At 40.4% G+C, this 17,845-nt stretch overlaps 1 protein-coding gene across 2 annotated transcripts in view; it reads right to left on the bottom strand.

Moving 5' to 3' along the window:
* Positions 1–17,845, bottom strand: part of LOC126375472 (myotubularin-related protein 8) — a 59,243-nt gene that overhangs the window by 16,341 nt on the left and 25,057 nt on the right. For both annotated transcript variants that reach the window (XM_050022419.1, XM_050022420.1), the window contains exons 2-4: positions 2,457–2,573; positions 1,717–1,879; positions 237–394 (exon numbers count right to left, since the gene is read on the bottom strand). In XM_050022419.1, the coding sequence (XP_049878376.1) occupies positions 237–394; positions 1,717–1,879; positions 2,457–2,573 (438 nt within the window). The remainder of the gene's footprint in view (positions 1–236; positions 395–1,716; positions 1,880–2,456; positions 2,574–17,845) is intronic.

The following is a 17,845-nucleotide window of genomic DNA, read 5'->3' as shown; positions in this document are numbered from 1 at the left end:
ACTGCTTTATAAAACACGACGTTCGCCTTCTCTTAAATGTGTTCCCTATTCCTTGGTTTTCCCCTTCTTCTCTTTCCTTCTATGATGTTTTTAACAAATTCGTCGCGGAAAATCATCTTGCATCTTCCTCGATAACTCTCAATATTTATCTCCTTTTTTACTCTTTATAGCACTCCTGCAGACGCCTCCTAATTTTGTTTTTAAGTTATACCTGTTTTCTTATCCGCCAAGCATACCTCATAATCCTTATTGGCGGTACAAAGCACCCACTGGTCGTTAGGTACGTTCATCCTCTGGAACTCAGTCTGTATGTCGAAGAAGTTCCACCCAGCCGACTTGGGGAGGTCGTCCGGCGAAGACTTGTAGTGGAAGCAGTACAGTTCGTCGATATGGACTGGAAGATAAAAGACATATTATGTATAGATTCACTATAGGGATTCTCTTAAAATACATAAATTTTTTTGTCATAATTTTAATTATCATAATCCTTTTTGTATAACGTTTTTTAGCATAATAGTACTTTCCCATAATAACATCTAGGAATACTGGTTTGTTAGGTATACCTTATTTTTGGACTAATATTTGTTGGTATAAATTTGATTCGCATATAATCTTTTTTAAAATAATAGTATTTTGTCATAATTTTTACAAGGCATAACAGTAGGTTAGGGTGCGGCGGGGGTGGCCCTCGGGCCACCCCTACGCCGCCAGCATGTTTATCTTACACACGAAAAGTATACTGAATGATGACCAACAGCATGAAATAGTGTCAAAAAAAAAGTCACAATCATGAACCAAATGCAGCCAAGGTAAAAGTAAGTTTCGAAAATGTTCAAAGTTGTGCCAAAACTTTTCTTATTCGGAGTATAATTTTATACTTATAATAATTATGCTTACATATCATTATGATCATTAATTATTATGCTTATAGTAGTTATGGTTTTCAAAATTATGCTTAAAAATTTATGACAAATTAATACTATGCGTAACTAATAATAGGACAAGTAACAGTATGCCATGGTAAATTATTACATAAAATTTTATGAGTAAAAATAGAGAACCTTCACTATAACTAGCATGTAGCGTCCACCGAAACTTTGCATTTGGTCAAAAAAGCTATAAAAATCTTCGGTCAAAAAAAAACAGGCCTCGGCCTATGTTGGTCGAAACCACACACCGGACACTCCATGCAAAAAAATATTTTTTACTGTGTGCCGTCTTTCTGCGCAAGTGCGAACGACACAGACAGTTCGCGCGCGCTATTTGATACTCCTTAGCGGTTTACAGCCATTAGGCTAAAATATACCCCTTTATTTAATCTCCTCGTGGTTAAGACCCAGAGAGTTCGGCGCCTGATACGAATTGGTATCAAGCGCCAAGCTCTCTCTGGGTCTGAGCTCTCGCGGGGCGGAGTTATCGTTCTTCATATATATTACCTATTCTTTATTGTATGCATACCTACACTTATCGGAAAGGATTGGCCAGAGATCGCGCAAAGTCGAGAGGAGTGGAAAAATCAACATTATTTGTCAGTTCTGTTATGTACATAAACAGCCTATATACGTCCCACTGCTGGGCACAGGCCTCCCCTCAACTAAGGGGGTATGGAGCATACTCCATCACTAGGTTGGTGGAGGTGTTTTTGCGGCTAATAGCCGTGACCTCCGAAGGAAGGAATCATAATTACTTATGTAAAAGAACAAAAAAAAAACTCACCAGGTTGGCTGAGCCGCAGTAATGTCTGGTGCATCTCATGACAGTCTCGCTCGCGGGGGATGACGAAGAACACCGACTGGAAGGTCTTGGTCCGCACCAAGAGTGGCGACCCTGTCGTAGTGATCGGCAGTCGCTCCACTGACGATATGTGCATTAGGAGAATCTGCAAGTAACGATATCAGGGAGGTTAAAATGGCCAAAAACTTTTCAACGAGAAAATGTAAATAATGAAAAGGGACGGGCGAGTCTAATTTTAAAAGCGTAACATTTATTTTCGCCGTCTAGTTACTCCAATGTCCGACCCTTTCTCAAGGACAACACAAATAGACGTAATAATCCCGTCCCTTTTTGAATTCCAAATTATGTACACATACATACATATTTCTCTTTAACATGCTAACTACGAGTATGAGAAGAGGGTCCCTACTGCGTTGAAAATGACAGTTTTCTCAGTAAATATAAGTTTGTTATCAGATAATTTTCGAAACAAATATTAATCTTATTTTCGAGTATGTTTACTCATTTACATAATGTGTTTAGACGTTGTTGGAGACGAATTCAGTGGTTTAGAGCCCGAACCGGGATTCGAACCGTTTTTTTTTGACGTGACTTATTGTAGATTTGCCGCAGATGGCATTAACTACTTGGCCGGACAAAAGGGATTCGAACCAGGGATGCTAGGTTGTAAGTCACTAGTTCTCGGAACAGAATATTTGTATAAATAAATTAAACATACTTACCCATGTCTCCTTTCTCATCTCATGGTCGACGAAGATGAGGTGTGTGGTGGCGAAGTAGAGAGTGCCCTTCGACGGGTTCCGAAGGTTGTACTTATCCAACATCTGCACATTTTCCAGCTGAAACAAACGTAAAAGATGTGTTATTATAAAAAAAAAACGGCCAAGTGTTAGTCGGACTCGTGCACGAAGGGTTCCGTTCGGAAATAGGCAAAATTTTCATGAGATACAGCCTAGTGACAAGCTGACGGACGGACGGACAGCGCAGTCTTAGTAATTAGGGTCCCTTTGGGTCATCATCATCATCAATTTAAGAGCCAGGCTCTTGTCGGTGCAAGCATTTTCCATGCTACTTTTTTATGGAAAAATAGGGCAGTGGCTTCCGTCTTGCCTTCGGCCCCGCAGTAGTCTGCCTAACGCAAGTGGGATGGCGCCCAGAGTAATCTATTATAAAGCCATACTAGGCTCCTGTTCTCCGCCTTTGAATAATACTGACAGTTACTGCTGCCCTCTGTCAGGTTCCCTGCCCTTTGGGTACCGAACTCTAAAAACTACATTATAAATTACAACACTTTCATGCATTAATTACTAATATAGTTTTTTAATAATTGACAAACGTGGAGAAAGCAAGAGTATGACGCTTTAACAGGAGCTGGAAACCAAGTTACCGGGTGAGTGCCCTCAGCGCTCCTCATTTGTCCGGCCAAGTAATGCGGCAAATCTACAACGAGTCACTACAAAAAAAGCTGGAAACCGAAAGCAATATAAAGCGACGTATAGAATTGTAGAGCTAAAACCTTACGGCATTACGTCCGACAGAGATAAATGTCTGTTTCGCACGCAGGCTTTGCGGTTTGGGCAATACAAATTGAGCTGTAGAAACAAATACATACATTGTCTTTATAGCTCAACGCACACATAGGCGTGTTGTGTTTACACCGGGAGTTCTTTTTTTGTCGTGCTTATTTGCCCCAGATAACCCGTTGTCATCCCGAGGTATCGACAATACAACCAAAAAGGACGCCCTGTGATCCCTAGTGTGGTTTGGACATTACAGGCTGATCACCTGATTGCCCGAAATAAAGATGATTCGTGTTTTGGAAGGCACGTTAAGCCATTGGTCCCGGTTGCTACATCTGATGTAATGTAATGTACGCACGTAGTCGTTACATCAGTCACGTCAGGGGCATTTGGCGGCTCAATAATGATCCTGACACCAGGGTTGTTGAGGTTAGTAATTCACCTCACAACCCACACGATAGAAGAAGAAGACCGGGAGTGTTACATATTTTCTTTTTTTGACGTGCTTATTTGCCCCAGATAGCATTCACAATCGGCCGGAATTTCTATAAATACATAAACAACACAATACATATAGAAAACGAGTGAGATAGCACGTGTAATTAAATCTCGTTGAACGCAGAATTTCTAAAAAAAAATCTAGATTTTTTTACCTTTGATGGGTTTGCTCTTGGCTCCAGACCTTCCCTAAGGCATTGACGAGGCCTAAGATGGAGCTCGCCCAGAAGGTGCCTGTTCACTCTGGCCTTGAAAGCACCCAGGTTATATGTATTCGGAAATACAGAAGATGGCAAAGAATTCCACTCCCTATATATTTAAATCACGTGACACGCATGTTAGGGAAAATAACAAACTTATCGATTTCGACAAAATTGGAATCGATCGATGATTTTATCACGTAGCGCATGCTAGCCCTGCAGGTCAGTGTAATTTCTGTTCTCATTTTTGTTGACTAGTATTACCATCTCCTCACGAAAGATTATACCACACCCTAACCCAGGAAGGTGGCAGGCTAAAGAAATAGCGCGGTAAGCCAATCATTACCATTTACCGCGACAAAACCGATATAACATCATGCGAATGAAGAACTGCTCCCTTTTTCCTTTTTCTAATTTCATACATAATATTTCACAGATAATGTAATGCCCGGAGAAAAGAAAATACCTTTCTGTATAAAACTGCTTATCGTCCCGGGTATTTCTTTTTTAAATTAAGATGGGTTTGCTCCTGACTTCATTCTTCCACGAGGAGAAGAGATCGACGTTGGAACGAGCTTACGCAGAAAATTTATGTATTTGTTTGGTTTAGGGCCGTGCTAAATTCGAACTTGCGTCCTCACAATGATAGTTAACCATTCTTCCAACTGAGTTACTACGGCTCCTTATGTAGGTAAACATGGCAGCATTATGTAGCTAATATTATACAGAAATGCAGGATAAAATTCTCAATTAGTAGTATGCACTAGTGATGTAACGAATATTCGTATTCGTATTACGTACCTATATTTCTGGATATTCGCATTCGCAAAAATCACGCGAATATTTTGCGAATATGAACGTCAGAAAAAGTACGTAAGATATTGGAAATAGTTAAAGATTTTAGGTACTTTTTAATGGTAAAAAAACAGTACTTTTGTATTTATACGGTAGGTAGTCATTGAAAATAACATAGATCGAAAAATACAGGTTTTTAATTTGTTGTTAAGTACTTTACGGCATCGAAAGACAAGTGGTAACTGCGTGATATTTTCGACGTTTTTCTGCCTTAATATCTATGGATACCGCTTACACAATTCACTTTTATTATCAACATAACCCGTGGATATTTTACACAACCTACGCATACAACATCATATTGCTCTTTTTAAAAAAGTCCAGTCAGACGATTATGAACCCTCATCGTTCGTGACAGAAACGATTATAGCGAAACCCATTGTCATCTCGAGGCATCGACAATACAACCTAATAGACGCCTTGACTGATTTTTGGCATGATTTTAATTCTGTCAAGTAGCTGAGGTAAGAGAGGGGTGAGGGGAGCGGGATGCTGTTGGTTCACTTGTTCTTTTCTCGTGTGGGATGTGAGACTAATGAACGATGTCATCAACTAAGGTAACTATCTGTTAGGGTAACTATTGAGCCGCCAAAGGCCCCTGACCTGGCTCATGTAACGATTACATACTTAATTAAATAGTAATCGGGACCGATAGCTTAACGTGCCCTCCGAAGCACGGAGACTCAATATCCTAAACACTTCGAAGTGTCACGGAAGCGCTCGCGATCGTTCGAACATCTCATAAATCTGATTTATTAGTAAAATGAGCTGAAAGAACCCGTTTTGTTATTAGGAGCACAGCCCGGACACTTCATACAAAAATCTAGTATTTTTTTACCTTTTGGCACTTTACTCCGTGCGTAGACAGACAGACCGTACACGCTCCCCTACTCTTTAACAGCTTAAATAGACTAAAGTGGCCCCCGATCAAGCTCGCTCCAAGCTCGTGTTGGTGCGGGGCGTTACCAGGCCCTAAAATACAAAGACCGGACATTTTGCCCTAAAAGTCGGACATGTTTTTTACAGCTGGACTGATGAAAGAAAGACTGACTGGGTGAAGAGAGAAAGAGCATGTGTAGTCACACGCAGTTCGCTCTCCGCTCGCCTGTGTCCGCGCGGGTCCTCGCCAGGCTCGTCATTGTAGGCATCGCCACTCTAACTTTGGCCAGACACGACCGCAAAAAGGCAAACATCTGGCAACCCTTTGCGGGCGGATAATGTGCCTTCCACAGACCTGTGGAAGAAGCATGTGCTAGATGGACGCGACACTCATGACTACACCTGGTTTGACACACTGGTGAGCAGGAGAATGAAACGCCATCAAACCGACGACAATCCACCAGTCGGAGACTTCTCCTGCAGAGTGTGCGGTAGAGTTTGCCGCTCTAGGATTGGCTTGCACAGCCATGAAAGAAAGTGCATTTCTTCGAGGCAATGGCGTCATAAATCGTCTGAAACAGACGTATAAGGCCAATGATGATGATGATGATGACACGTAGAATTATTGTTTATTCTATGTTAAGAGTCTAGAAGTTGTATCCACGATGTGCCAAGGTGACGCCTCACTGACCTCACATTTCTTCCTTTGTGTATTGTCCCGGACAGAATGTCCCGTATCAAGTGTCCCCCTGCGGTCTCCCGGTTAATCTTCCAATATACGGGTAAATAAAGGCTAAGGAGCAAACGTTTTTGTTACACAATTTCGTTTGTCCCTTTAAATGAGAAACAACGCGAACGGGCCGACCTAATTTGGACTGAAGGGAAATAGAATTGCGGGTAATATAAACTGTCTGAAATGGATCGTGTGACTTCATAAGGACAAGCACTCCACCTAAGAATTGGGTGCATATATCTCTGCCTACCCCTTCGGGGATACAAGCGGGATTGTATTGTTAATTACTAACTACCACTTAACAGGAGGAGCTCGGTGGCGCAGCGGTAAACGCGCTCGGTCTGCGATTGTTGAAGTTAAGCAACTTTCGCAAAGGCCGGTCATAGGATGGGTGACCACAAAAAAAAAGCTTTCATCTCGAGCTCCTCCGTGCTTCGGAAGGCACATTAAGCCGTTGGTCCCGGCTGCATTAGGAGTCGTTAATAACCATCAATCCGCACTGGGCCCGCGTGATGGTTTAAGGCCCGATCTCCCTATCCATCCATAGGGAAGGCCCGTGCCCCAGCAGTGGGGACGTTAATGGGCTGATGATGATGACCACTTAACAATACGTAATTATGTATTTTTAGCCGAATAAATATTTTCTTTTCTTTAAATTCACATTCATTTATTCGTCAACATAGATGAAAGGTTGTTACAATATAATTTATGTCGCAAAATGTGATGTGTAAATGTGTGATGCTTTGTTATGTTTATAGTTTATACAAGCCGTCTGCGAATGTACACCTATACATTACAACTCAGTGCAAACTCATCATTTCATTTTACTTAACAAAGGCTTTGCTGAACATTTTAGCTGACAAAAGCGAAATGCCGCGAGGAAATCCGAGCACTCGTCCTTTGACGATGTCAATGAAACGTTTGAGAGACGGCAATTTGTGTAATGCAAGCCTCTTCTCTTGCGTACAACCATTAGCCGAACCCGAGAAGTTAAGGATCCCTTCAGACACAATTAGGCATATCTCGCCTGAACTGTGGTATACCCCGGACACTTACAAAATTCGTTTTACACAGACTATGGCCCCGATTCCTGCAGATACCTCCTAATTTTATACTTTAAGTTATACCTGTCATTTTCTTATCCGCCGAAAAGGAAAGGGATAACTAAACTGCACCGAGATTTGCAACGTGTTTGGATATCACCAGGAACCCGTATCGTAACCCGTATCGCCGTCGCTGTAATGGTCTAGCCAACTGTGTTAGTCTTCTTCTTATCGTGTGGATTGTGAGGTGGAATACCAACCCCATAAACCTGGTGTCCGGGTTATTATTGAGCCGCCAAAGGCCCCTGACATGGCTCATGTAACGACTACGTACTTACATCAGTAAATAGTGACCGGGACCAACGGCTTAACGTGCCTTCCGAAGCACGGATCATCTTACTTTCGGACAATCAGGTGATCAGCCTGTAATGTCCTAACCAAACTAGGGATCACAAAGTGATTTTTGTGATATGTCCCCACCGGGATTCGAACCCGGGGCCTCCGGATCGTGAGTCCAATGCTCAACCACTGGACCACAGAGGCCGTTTACTGTGTTAGTGAAAACTTAGTAAAGACGTCCACCCTATTTATCTTAAGTTTTCAATAACACAGTTGGCTAGACCATGTGACTACTGTCACAGACAAAAAAATATCATCATCATCTCCCAACGGTTGTTTTAAAAGAGGAAAACATAGGAAATTGTAAAACGTTTAAAATAAATAATTTTTGGGAAAATTGTCGGATAGGGCATGAAGGAAACGATTATTATTTCTTTACCTTTATTTATTTTAAACGTTTTATATTTTTCTACGTTTTCCTCTTTAAAAACAACCGTCCGCCATTTCCCTGTCATTCCGCAATTCTCCCCTCTCTCTCGCTCACTCTTTCACACACCTTTGCGTTACGTTTCATTCAGCCTACCATTGTTCGCATTGTCCCGTTTTTCACAGGTTCCACTTGCCTAACCTGAAGATTTGACAGGTCCGATTTTTTACAGAAGCGACTGCCTGTCTGACCTTCCAACCCGCGAGGGGAAATCCAGCCCAATACAGGTCAGGCCACATACCTCTGAAAATGCATTTCCCGGGAATGAGAGCCTAGTTCGATATTTTCGTTCACGGCTGTGCACGTGATAATCATTTATGATCCAAACATGAATTCGAAAACAAGTTTAGGCCTCAAAGTGAGAGACAAGCGACCAGCTACCACGGCTCCACACGCAAAACATATAAAGGAAAATAATTACAGCAACTTGGTATTTCATACAGTTGAATATTCATGATACCACTAATAAAGAGTGATACTGGTGGCTGGTGGCGGTTCGGGCAGAGGTCGTATAAATATTCAACAATCCCAGCTTTAACATGTGGTAAGGACGGATAAGTAAATACATTAAATATTTATCATCAACTTATGTCTGCTTCTGTACTGGACTGGCAGGGAATAAAAAACGTAGAGCGGTTTCAGGTGCCTATTGTAAAACCTGACACGAGTGATTGTGGCCTTTCTGATATGATGGACCTTTAGATCGGCGATGAGATGACCACTCATCATTAATTTAAGAGTTACGCTCTTGTCGGTGTAGCATTCTTAATGCTACTTTAATAGAAAAAAGGACAGTGGTTTCCCTCTTGCCTTCCGCCCCGCAGTACTCTGTTAGCCGCTGGTGGGAGCTTTTTCTTTCTTTCTTTACCTCGATTTGTTTTTATTTTTTATTAGTTTAGTTTTTATATGTTCTAATTTTGAAATTGGACGCCAATGTTCTTTCGTCTGATTCTTTTTTTTTTTTTTTAAATTTATTTCAAAAAAGGTACAATTTTTCTTAAAAAAAAATAATTTCGCCAAACTTATACCAGTTTGTTGGCGGGCGCTCTTATAACTACATGAGTATGCACCTTTTGTTGCTTAAAAGAAATTGCTAAATACTTAACAACTATTACAATGGTTTGATAATCGACCTTACTACTCACACGATAAGAAAAAGATTACAATGCTTATAGCGTTTATATATCGGTAATGAAAAGAAATAATAGGTAAAAGATTAAAGCAAAGATTCTGTCTAGCCCTACGACCCGAGGGTCTTGGGATCAAGTTTAATTACATATTCTTAATTATGTACTTGCTAGACAGAGACAGTATGTGTACCTAATAGGCAGATTGTATGCGTGTGATGTGTGTATGTATGCATGCTTGTGCGCATGACTGCAAGTGCGAGTATGCGTGATAGGTTTCTAAAAGGGACAGCGCTTAGTCATAATAATAATAGGAAATACTTATGAGGTCAGCTGATGAAAAGGAAGACGGCGCGAGCGGCCGCTATTGCCTAGTAAGGACTTTCTTAACCTTAGTTTTAAAACTGGTTTACTTATACTAGTTTGTTCTCTTAGCCAACCTATTTCGTTATAAAATCTTGGTACCAAGTACCTGTCTAGCCTTTTGCCGTAGTAATTGTTTGCTGTATGTGTTACAAAGTACCCCTCACGTACCCGTCTTGTATTATACCTATTGCTCACCTTAGTTTTATACTCGTTACTACAGTAGTTTTCAAGCATGATCAAATATTTAACCTTTAAGTCAACTGGCAAAATATTAATTATTGGAAATAGTTCCGCATAGTCCATACATGCTTTCCTTGTTTTGTTGTCAACTAAGTACTTGATTAATCGAGTCTGCAAGATTTTTACATTTTTTATGTAGGAGCAAAAGGTCCTGCCATATACGCCCAAACCATAAGAAATGAGGGAGTCTGCTAATGCATAGTAAACAATCATTAAAGTGTGCCCATTGACCACAGGTTTCAAATAAAAAAAAAAACTTACTCAGAACCATTCTTAGCTTTTGGCAAAGTTGATCTATGTGCAGTTTGAAGTTAAAGTTACAATCAACCATTAGTCCTAAGTACTTATATCTGTCTACATATTCCAGATTCCTACACGAACACGCACTTTTATTATTATGTAAGCACTCATATGTATGACCAGTAATACCAACCCGAGAATAGTTTACACATTTAGCTAGTCTGTTATATGGTGAATAGAAATGTACACATTGTGTTTTTTTAATGTTTATTATGATGCCGCTGTCATGCGCCCACTTTACGATATTCTCAAAATCCGCCTGTATGGCCGAGCGCGCCTCATCTATGTCTTTAGACGCATATAGCAGGCACATGTCATCGGCATACATAATAACTTGCGATTGATGCACGACATTAACCACGCTATTCACCAACATAGTGTACCCTACAGGGCCATACACGGAGCCGGTGGGCACGCCGAGTGTGACGCTCGCCTCCTCCCCCTCGCTCCCCGCAACCACAGTACGGATAGTTCTGTTAGTTAGATAGTTTCTGAACCATGAGTTAGTTGGTCCTCCTATACCACATTCTTCCATAGCCTGAAGCAGCACGTCGTGGTCCAAAGTATCGAAGGCCTTTTTATAGTCTATAAAAAGGCCCAACACCTGTTTCCCACTGTTTAAGCTGTCATTGATTATGTGGGAGAAGCGAGATAAGGCTGTGCTCGTACTGCGACCCTTCCGGAAGCCGTGCTGACAATCTGTAATAACATTATAACGCTCCAAAAAACCAGTTATCTGCCCTACTATAATCTTCTCAACTATCTTATTTATAACAGATAAAATAGCTATAGGCCTATAATTTTTGTAGTCGTAATGACTACCATTTTTATAAATTGGCCGTATGATAGCCTTTTTTAGGTAATCCGGGTATAAACCTGTCGATACACTAATATTTATCAAATGTGCCAATATTGGACTGATTTTATCTTTTATTAATTTTAAGTCGCATGCCCTTATTTTATCTAACCCTGGCGATTTATCGGAACTCAAATTAGTAATAACTTTTTCCACATCCCTTGGTGTAACCCTAATAAATCTAAACGATACAATACTCCTTTTAACATACTCATTTTCATTTAAAAACTTCTCATTACATACGTGCTTAATATCTATAATTTCTTTAGTAAATGTTTTAGCGAACTCACAACAGACTTTATATAAACTATCTTTTTTACCTAAATATTTAACTATTACCTCGTCGAGACTATCTTTTTTACGCCCTATCCACTCATTAATGTAAGACCAGATTCTTCTATAATCCCCATTACACTCTTTTATTTGTTGCTGCTTATACTTATTTTTAGCATTAAAAATTAATTTATTTAATCTATTTCTAAACTTAGTGTATTCTAACCTTTTGTTCATGTTAGCCGGTGACGACTTCCAGTCTCTAAACAACACATCACGCTTTATAATTAATTTATATAGCTGTTTAGTCATCCATGGCTGAGTTACGCGTTTTCTCTTAACAAGTATCTCAGTCTTACATTCGTCGTAAATAGAATTAAATACATTATACAGATTCGAATATTTGATCTCATCTCACAGTAATTGCCCGCGCTGGGTACGCCCGCGCGGCGCCTATAAATATTTACTTTTCATGGTGATTGTTCATCAAAATATGCTAATAATTTGCAATAAAATTGAACCTACGCTAAAGCTAGGCCTATTAATTAGGCCAGTGTTTTTTTAAGTGGTAAGCCTTTATTTATAATGGCCCCGATTCCTGCAGACACCTAATTTTACTTTAAGTTATACCTGTTATTTTCTTATCCGCCGAAAAGGAAAGGGACGGATGATTAACAGCTCTTAATTTTAGGAATAATGAGTAAATGAATGACTAACCCGGGCGAATCAAAAAGGTATCTCCCTGGTATGCAAAACGTTTGACGTGTGCTGTCAAATTAATTCTGTCTGGGTTATTGGTCAATGTAAATTTTTTAGACGGTTGTTTTAGATTTGTGCTTAAAATATTAACTGATTATTACAAAAGCATCTTTCGTAAGTAGTACTACCTACGTACCTAAGTAAATAATAACGGTTAAATTAGGTATTGTAATTGACAGCCCTCAGACGTCACACACACAGTTGCACGTCGTGTTGATAATGTCAATGTGTAGTGTCTGTGTAAAACGAGGTTGTTTGTATGACGTGTCCGGGGCGTGCTTTAGTCTTCAATCGTATGGACGTCAGACGTCACACACGCAGATCCGATAACGTCAATGGTCTGTGTAAAATAAGCACCGATAAAGTTTATAAATCCTGCCAATAAATAAATAGGGTTTCCTTGAGTGCTCTCGACACGAGATTGTTATTAGTGAAAGCCTTCGTTGCAGGGGTGTTAGTTTACTTGTTATATTTAGAAAAAATCTTGAAGTTAGTGCTGCTATGTCAGATACCAGAAACTAGAGATTTCGAGTTCAATCATTGTTCGGTCAATCGACCGGAGGGTGTACGGTGCATACTCCACCAAGTTGCTCCAAGACCCCGACACCGACCCCGCCTGCGTGGTTGACGAGTTTTTAAGGTTTACGCGGTTTTTATCACAATGAACACACATAATACCGGGTAAATTTTATTTCCCGGGTGAGAGCCATTAGCGCACCCCATTTGTCCAGCCAAGTATTTAATGCCATATGCGGCAAATCTACAATAAGTCACTTAAAAAACGAGTTATTAACAGGAATTTCTATTGTTGATGACTTGAGGCTCTGCCTGCCCAGATAGGGGCACGAGCGTGAATTAATTACATGTACTAAGATTTTCATACGAAATATTAGTATCGTATTAACTGATACACCAAACAGAGCGTTTGGTAACCCTACGTTATCAGAGTCAAGAAATACGAGAATAGTATTACGTGATTACCTTTCGAAAGCGCCAGTAAATTGGATACCAAAGCCGAATGCGCTAACATTACACTGTAAGGAATTCGTATTTCATCCGTACAAGATTGAGTCATCACATCATCATCAGCCGTTCGACGCCCACTGCTGGGCATAGGCCTCCCCCAAGGATATCCACGACGATCGGTCCTGCGCTGCCCGCATCCAGCGGCTTCCCGCGACCTTCACCAGATCGTCGGTCCACGCATACCCGTACGGCTACCTGTATACTTGTACGTGGTGTAAATGACACCGTAACGAATACTGAGAGGGATGACTCAACTCATGATACTGAGTTACCATCAAGTGGAATTTACTCAGAACCATGAGCTGAATCATCCTCCTCAGTATTTGGTACTGTGTCATTATCACCCTGTATATAGCTTGATTAACACAACAAATCAGAACAACAGTAGTAGCTAGCGGAACTAGCTAGGTTTGACCGGTACCGGACTAGTAGCAATGAGTTATTAATTTATCTTAAGTGCAGTTTTCACTAACACAGTTCGCTCGACCATTATACATGGCGGTACGGCCACCACCGATCACGTTGGTGTAACAGAAAGCTCGGTGAGGCGTGGGTACTTGGCCGCGTATTTAGAAATACTAGTTGAATACCTCCCCGCCGGGCGAAACGAACTGGAGTAGGATTTCCCAGCGATAAACGCACATAAGCCCTACTCTAATACGTATTTTCTGGTAGAATATAACAAATCAACGCAGGATCATCTTTATAGCGCAACAAAATCGCATCGTTTATTCGTACGATCGGTAGCCAATTAGCGAAGACTCACTTTTATATTCTGTCTACCCCGTAAGGGTTTACAGGCGTGAGTTTGTTGTATTTAGTAATCTTACTCGGGTGAAATTGCGTTCTTAAACAAAACACAACAGTCCTTTGTACCAATTGTTTTGTCTATCATGTCGGCTTTACTGTTAATAGCACTAATTAGTCGAGAAATTAATGAATACCCAATTAGGGATGAAACGGGGCATCAAACCCTGTTATTCTGAAAATATTTTATTTAGGTACCCGTAGGAGATTGTCCTCGAAGCCACACTTTTATACTAACTTCTCATCAAAATTTTTGAAAGTAAAATGCAAGTTTTATCTAATTTTTTACAAAAATCTTTATACATAAACAAAAAAGAATACAAAGAACTTTCTTCATAAAAAAAAAACAACTACCTACTATAACGTAAAAGACAATAGACGCAATAAACGGATATAAAATAAATGTAACATAGAAAAAAAAAACATATATCCAATGAAAATAAATAGGTAACCAAAAAACACAAGTCAACAAAGTCACAATTATTACATACCAATTACTTCTTTTTAGGATTCCGTCCGTTTCCACCCACTTTATTAATTAAGCTAGTATTTTTTTTAATTATCTCTTTCTTTTTTTCTGATGTTTTCGGGTCTTTCACGTACTCTTCTACTTTCTTTCGCAGGGGTGCTATCATGTTATCAACCAACGACAGTATGTCGCGACGTCGGTGGTTCAACGCTTCGTTGGTATGAGACACACAGTCCTCCAGAAGACCCGTCACTTTAACCAGTTCTGCAACCGCTATCTGGGCCTCTGCTACTGCATAATTGCCATCCTCGTTAAACAGTTTCACATGGGCCACGAAACGAACGTTGGAAATCCGCGCATTCTGTATTCGATGCTCCACTTGCACATGGTACTCAGTGACCGCATCATCAAGCGACTGTTCAAATTGTTCACGATACTTCTTCAAACGTGGAGCATAGCTGGTCATTCTCAACTTGCGCGCTTCAAAATTTAATTTAGTATTCGCTAACATTATTTTCATGTCTTTATCGATTTGCGCGAGCCTTTCCTGGATCGGAAATAATTCCGGAGAATCCACATTCAAAAAAACTGTCACATTCTTAGGTAGGGTCTCTATTAGGTTGTAGATGGCAGACAGATGTGACTTAAGGCGTGACTCGTGGTATCGTAACTGGGCTAAGCGATTCTCATAAACACCTTTTATTCTTTCTGCGCGAATGCTATGAGACATTTGCTTTAAAGAAAACCGAGAATGTAACACTGCAGTTCTTTCATCGACCCATTGTTGACCTTGATGTGTTAGTTCTTCGGGAACAAACCCAACATTATATTCGAACGCTTCCAAGAACCCGTTTCTCCAATTCATGAGAGCTATTTCTTGAAGTTCTGTTAATAAAAGAGCACGTGGAAGTGCAGAACGCAGGTACATATCTCTGGCAGGCGTGTTGATAGCAGCTTTTCCAGAACCGTAACTCTGTGTGTCTATGTCCGAAGTTCTATTACTGCGCATTGGAACCCTTGGGTGCTTTTCCAAAAAACATTGAAACTCTGCGAGCAAGACTTCTGACATTGCTGGAGGTAAGCTCATAAATTTTTCAAGTCTTGCAACTTCGGCTGCACTGTGCTGCTGGTACATATCAATTGTGTTTTTAATTAAAACAAGCAAGGATTCATACAAGCTTTTGAGATTATTTTCGTCGGGAGCAACGCGCATTTGCTCTATAGTTAGATTAAAGTTGACTTCACTTGCTTGTTCGATAACATCGTGGTTTGTAAGTAAATCTTCAACAGCCGTTATAGTTAATTTTTGAGCGAGAGCCGATCTCATCATATGAGCATCCCAGAGGTGGCCCGCGTCGTGCAGGATCGTGTACGTATCACGAAGACAATCCCCTAACGAAGCCAAACTATTTTCTATGTCACCAACGTCATTTTCTGCCATTTGGTATAAATCTTCACTCCTAATTACTGAAATTTTCTTATGAAAACTTGCTGAGATACGTTTCAATGCGCCCTCGACCGACGTCTCTAGAGTGCAATATGTGGAGTGACAAAACGGTTCAGTCTGGCCTGTATAATTACTCAATATGTTGTGCAGATCAGTCAGTTGACCCGAAAACCCAGAGAACGCCTTAAGTACAGCCTGACGATAACCTTCAACCAGCTGACTGACACAATTATCAATTGCTTCTTGAATATACATGTATTTATCAATGATTGGTTCTGATACGTTGGTCCTATTGAGCGATCTAAGCGATACAGATCGGTTAAGAGGCTTTCGGATTTCACTTAGCTGCAAAGTATTTCGACTTCCTCTCGGTACACGAAGACACGCAAGATTGAATGCAGATTTTGCTTTTACCACATCATCATCTGCTTCAGTTTTTAATCCTGTTTCCAATTCGCTGTAAGCGATATTATTACTCAGCAGTTGCTGATTGATTTCGTACATGTGGTCATCGAAGTTGTGAAGTAGATTTTTTGCTGGTTGATGTCCAACACCCAAGAGACGTTGAAACTGATCTCGCATTAAACCTCTCAACCCCTCCGCGCGTTCCGACTCTATCTGCAAGGCACTTGCTTTGTAGTCTTCAATATATTGCATTCGCTGATCATAAAGCTGACTGATCTGTTTTAACACGTGATTGCGAATTTTAATATGTGAGAAGGGTGGGGACCCAGTAGGTTCTAAATTCACAGCAGCGCAGTCCATGTCGGTTTTGTTTTTCTGAATCATAGCGACCAATTTTTCTGAAAGTTCACGCACTTTATCATTAATTTTGCAATTAAAAGCACGACATTGTGAAGTGAAGTCTTCAAGTAGTTTATTGTGGGTTTGTTCTTGTTCTTCGAGGTATTTGGTGAGTGTGGGCCCGCTATGTTTTGGCACCCATTCATCTGGTAGACAGGACACGACATCTACGTCCTTGGAACAACCGCACTCTGCCACTCGCATCTTGACGCCTGCATTTTTCTTAACTGCGCCGCGTTTATAATACTTCACTACATTTTCAGCCATATCAATAGAGAATATAAATTACGGCGCTCGAACGCATAAAAATGACATCAAAAGTTATATAAAAAATAAAATATTGTCAATTTGTGTCACTTGTACTAAAACTTGTTTTGAATACTTTTGAGATTTTTAAGAATAAAATCTCTATGAAGGTTTAATTAGTATAGGAGGTGCTGAGTATCGATTACGGTTTCTGGCACTGATAGTTGTCTTTATGTCTGCTGGTGGGCCGTGTTGCTTTATGCAGATGTTAGAACTTGTTACACTAACTAACACGACGCCATAGAAACTATTTCAAACTAACCCTTGTCTAAATTGTTCTAAAAGATAACAAGGGCAGGGTAACTAACAAACTAAACTAATAGACAACAACAGTACCATTCAAAGGTATATTCATGAACACAGTTATCTTTCGACTTTCGAGCATCTCCAAAGTTTACGAACCTCCATAATTTTGGACTGGCTGTAATCTCAAAGGACCGACTTGGGCCCACGTTATCTCACGTTTACATTCAGCCCACTTTCATGGCAGCCGACAGGAAAGTGGGCAGCATGAGCATGTAAACACGATACTGCGTTGCTCTCACTCGGTACAAAATTCAAGACAACGGGCCTGAAGGTGCCCAGTTGAATTATATGTGAAATCGAGTGAATGTGGGCGCTATCACATCTAAATAATAAACATGTATGTTTAGGACCATGTCGCATTGACTTATTTGACAAACTGAAACAAAGTTTCACTACATGTTAAATGTGTTAATGCGACAGGGACAGGGTCTCTCTCAGGTTCTTAAGTACATATTTCAAGACGCGACTGTG

This window comes from Pectinophora gossypiella, chromosome 19 (assembly GCF_024362695.1).
Source record: "Pectinophora gossypiella chromosome 19, ilPecGoss1.1, whole genome shotgun sequence".
NCBI classification, from domain to species: domain Eukaryota; kingdom Metazoa; phylum Arthropoda; class Insecta; order Lepidoptera; family Gelechiidae; genus Pectinophora; species Pectinophora gossypiella.
Note: the sequence above shows the minus strand (reverse complement) of the source record. Positions and strands in the feature narration are given on the sequence as shown.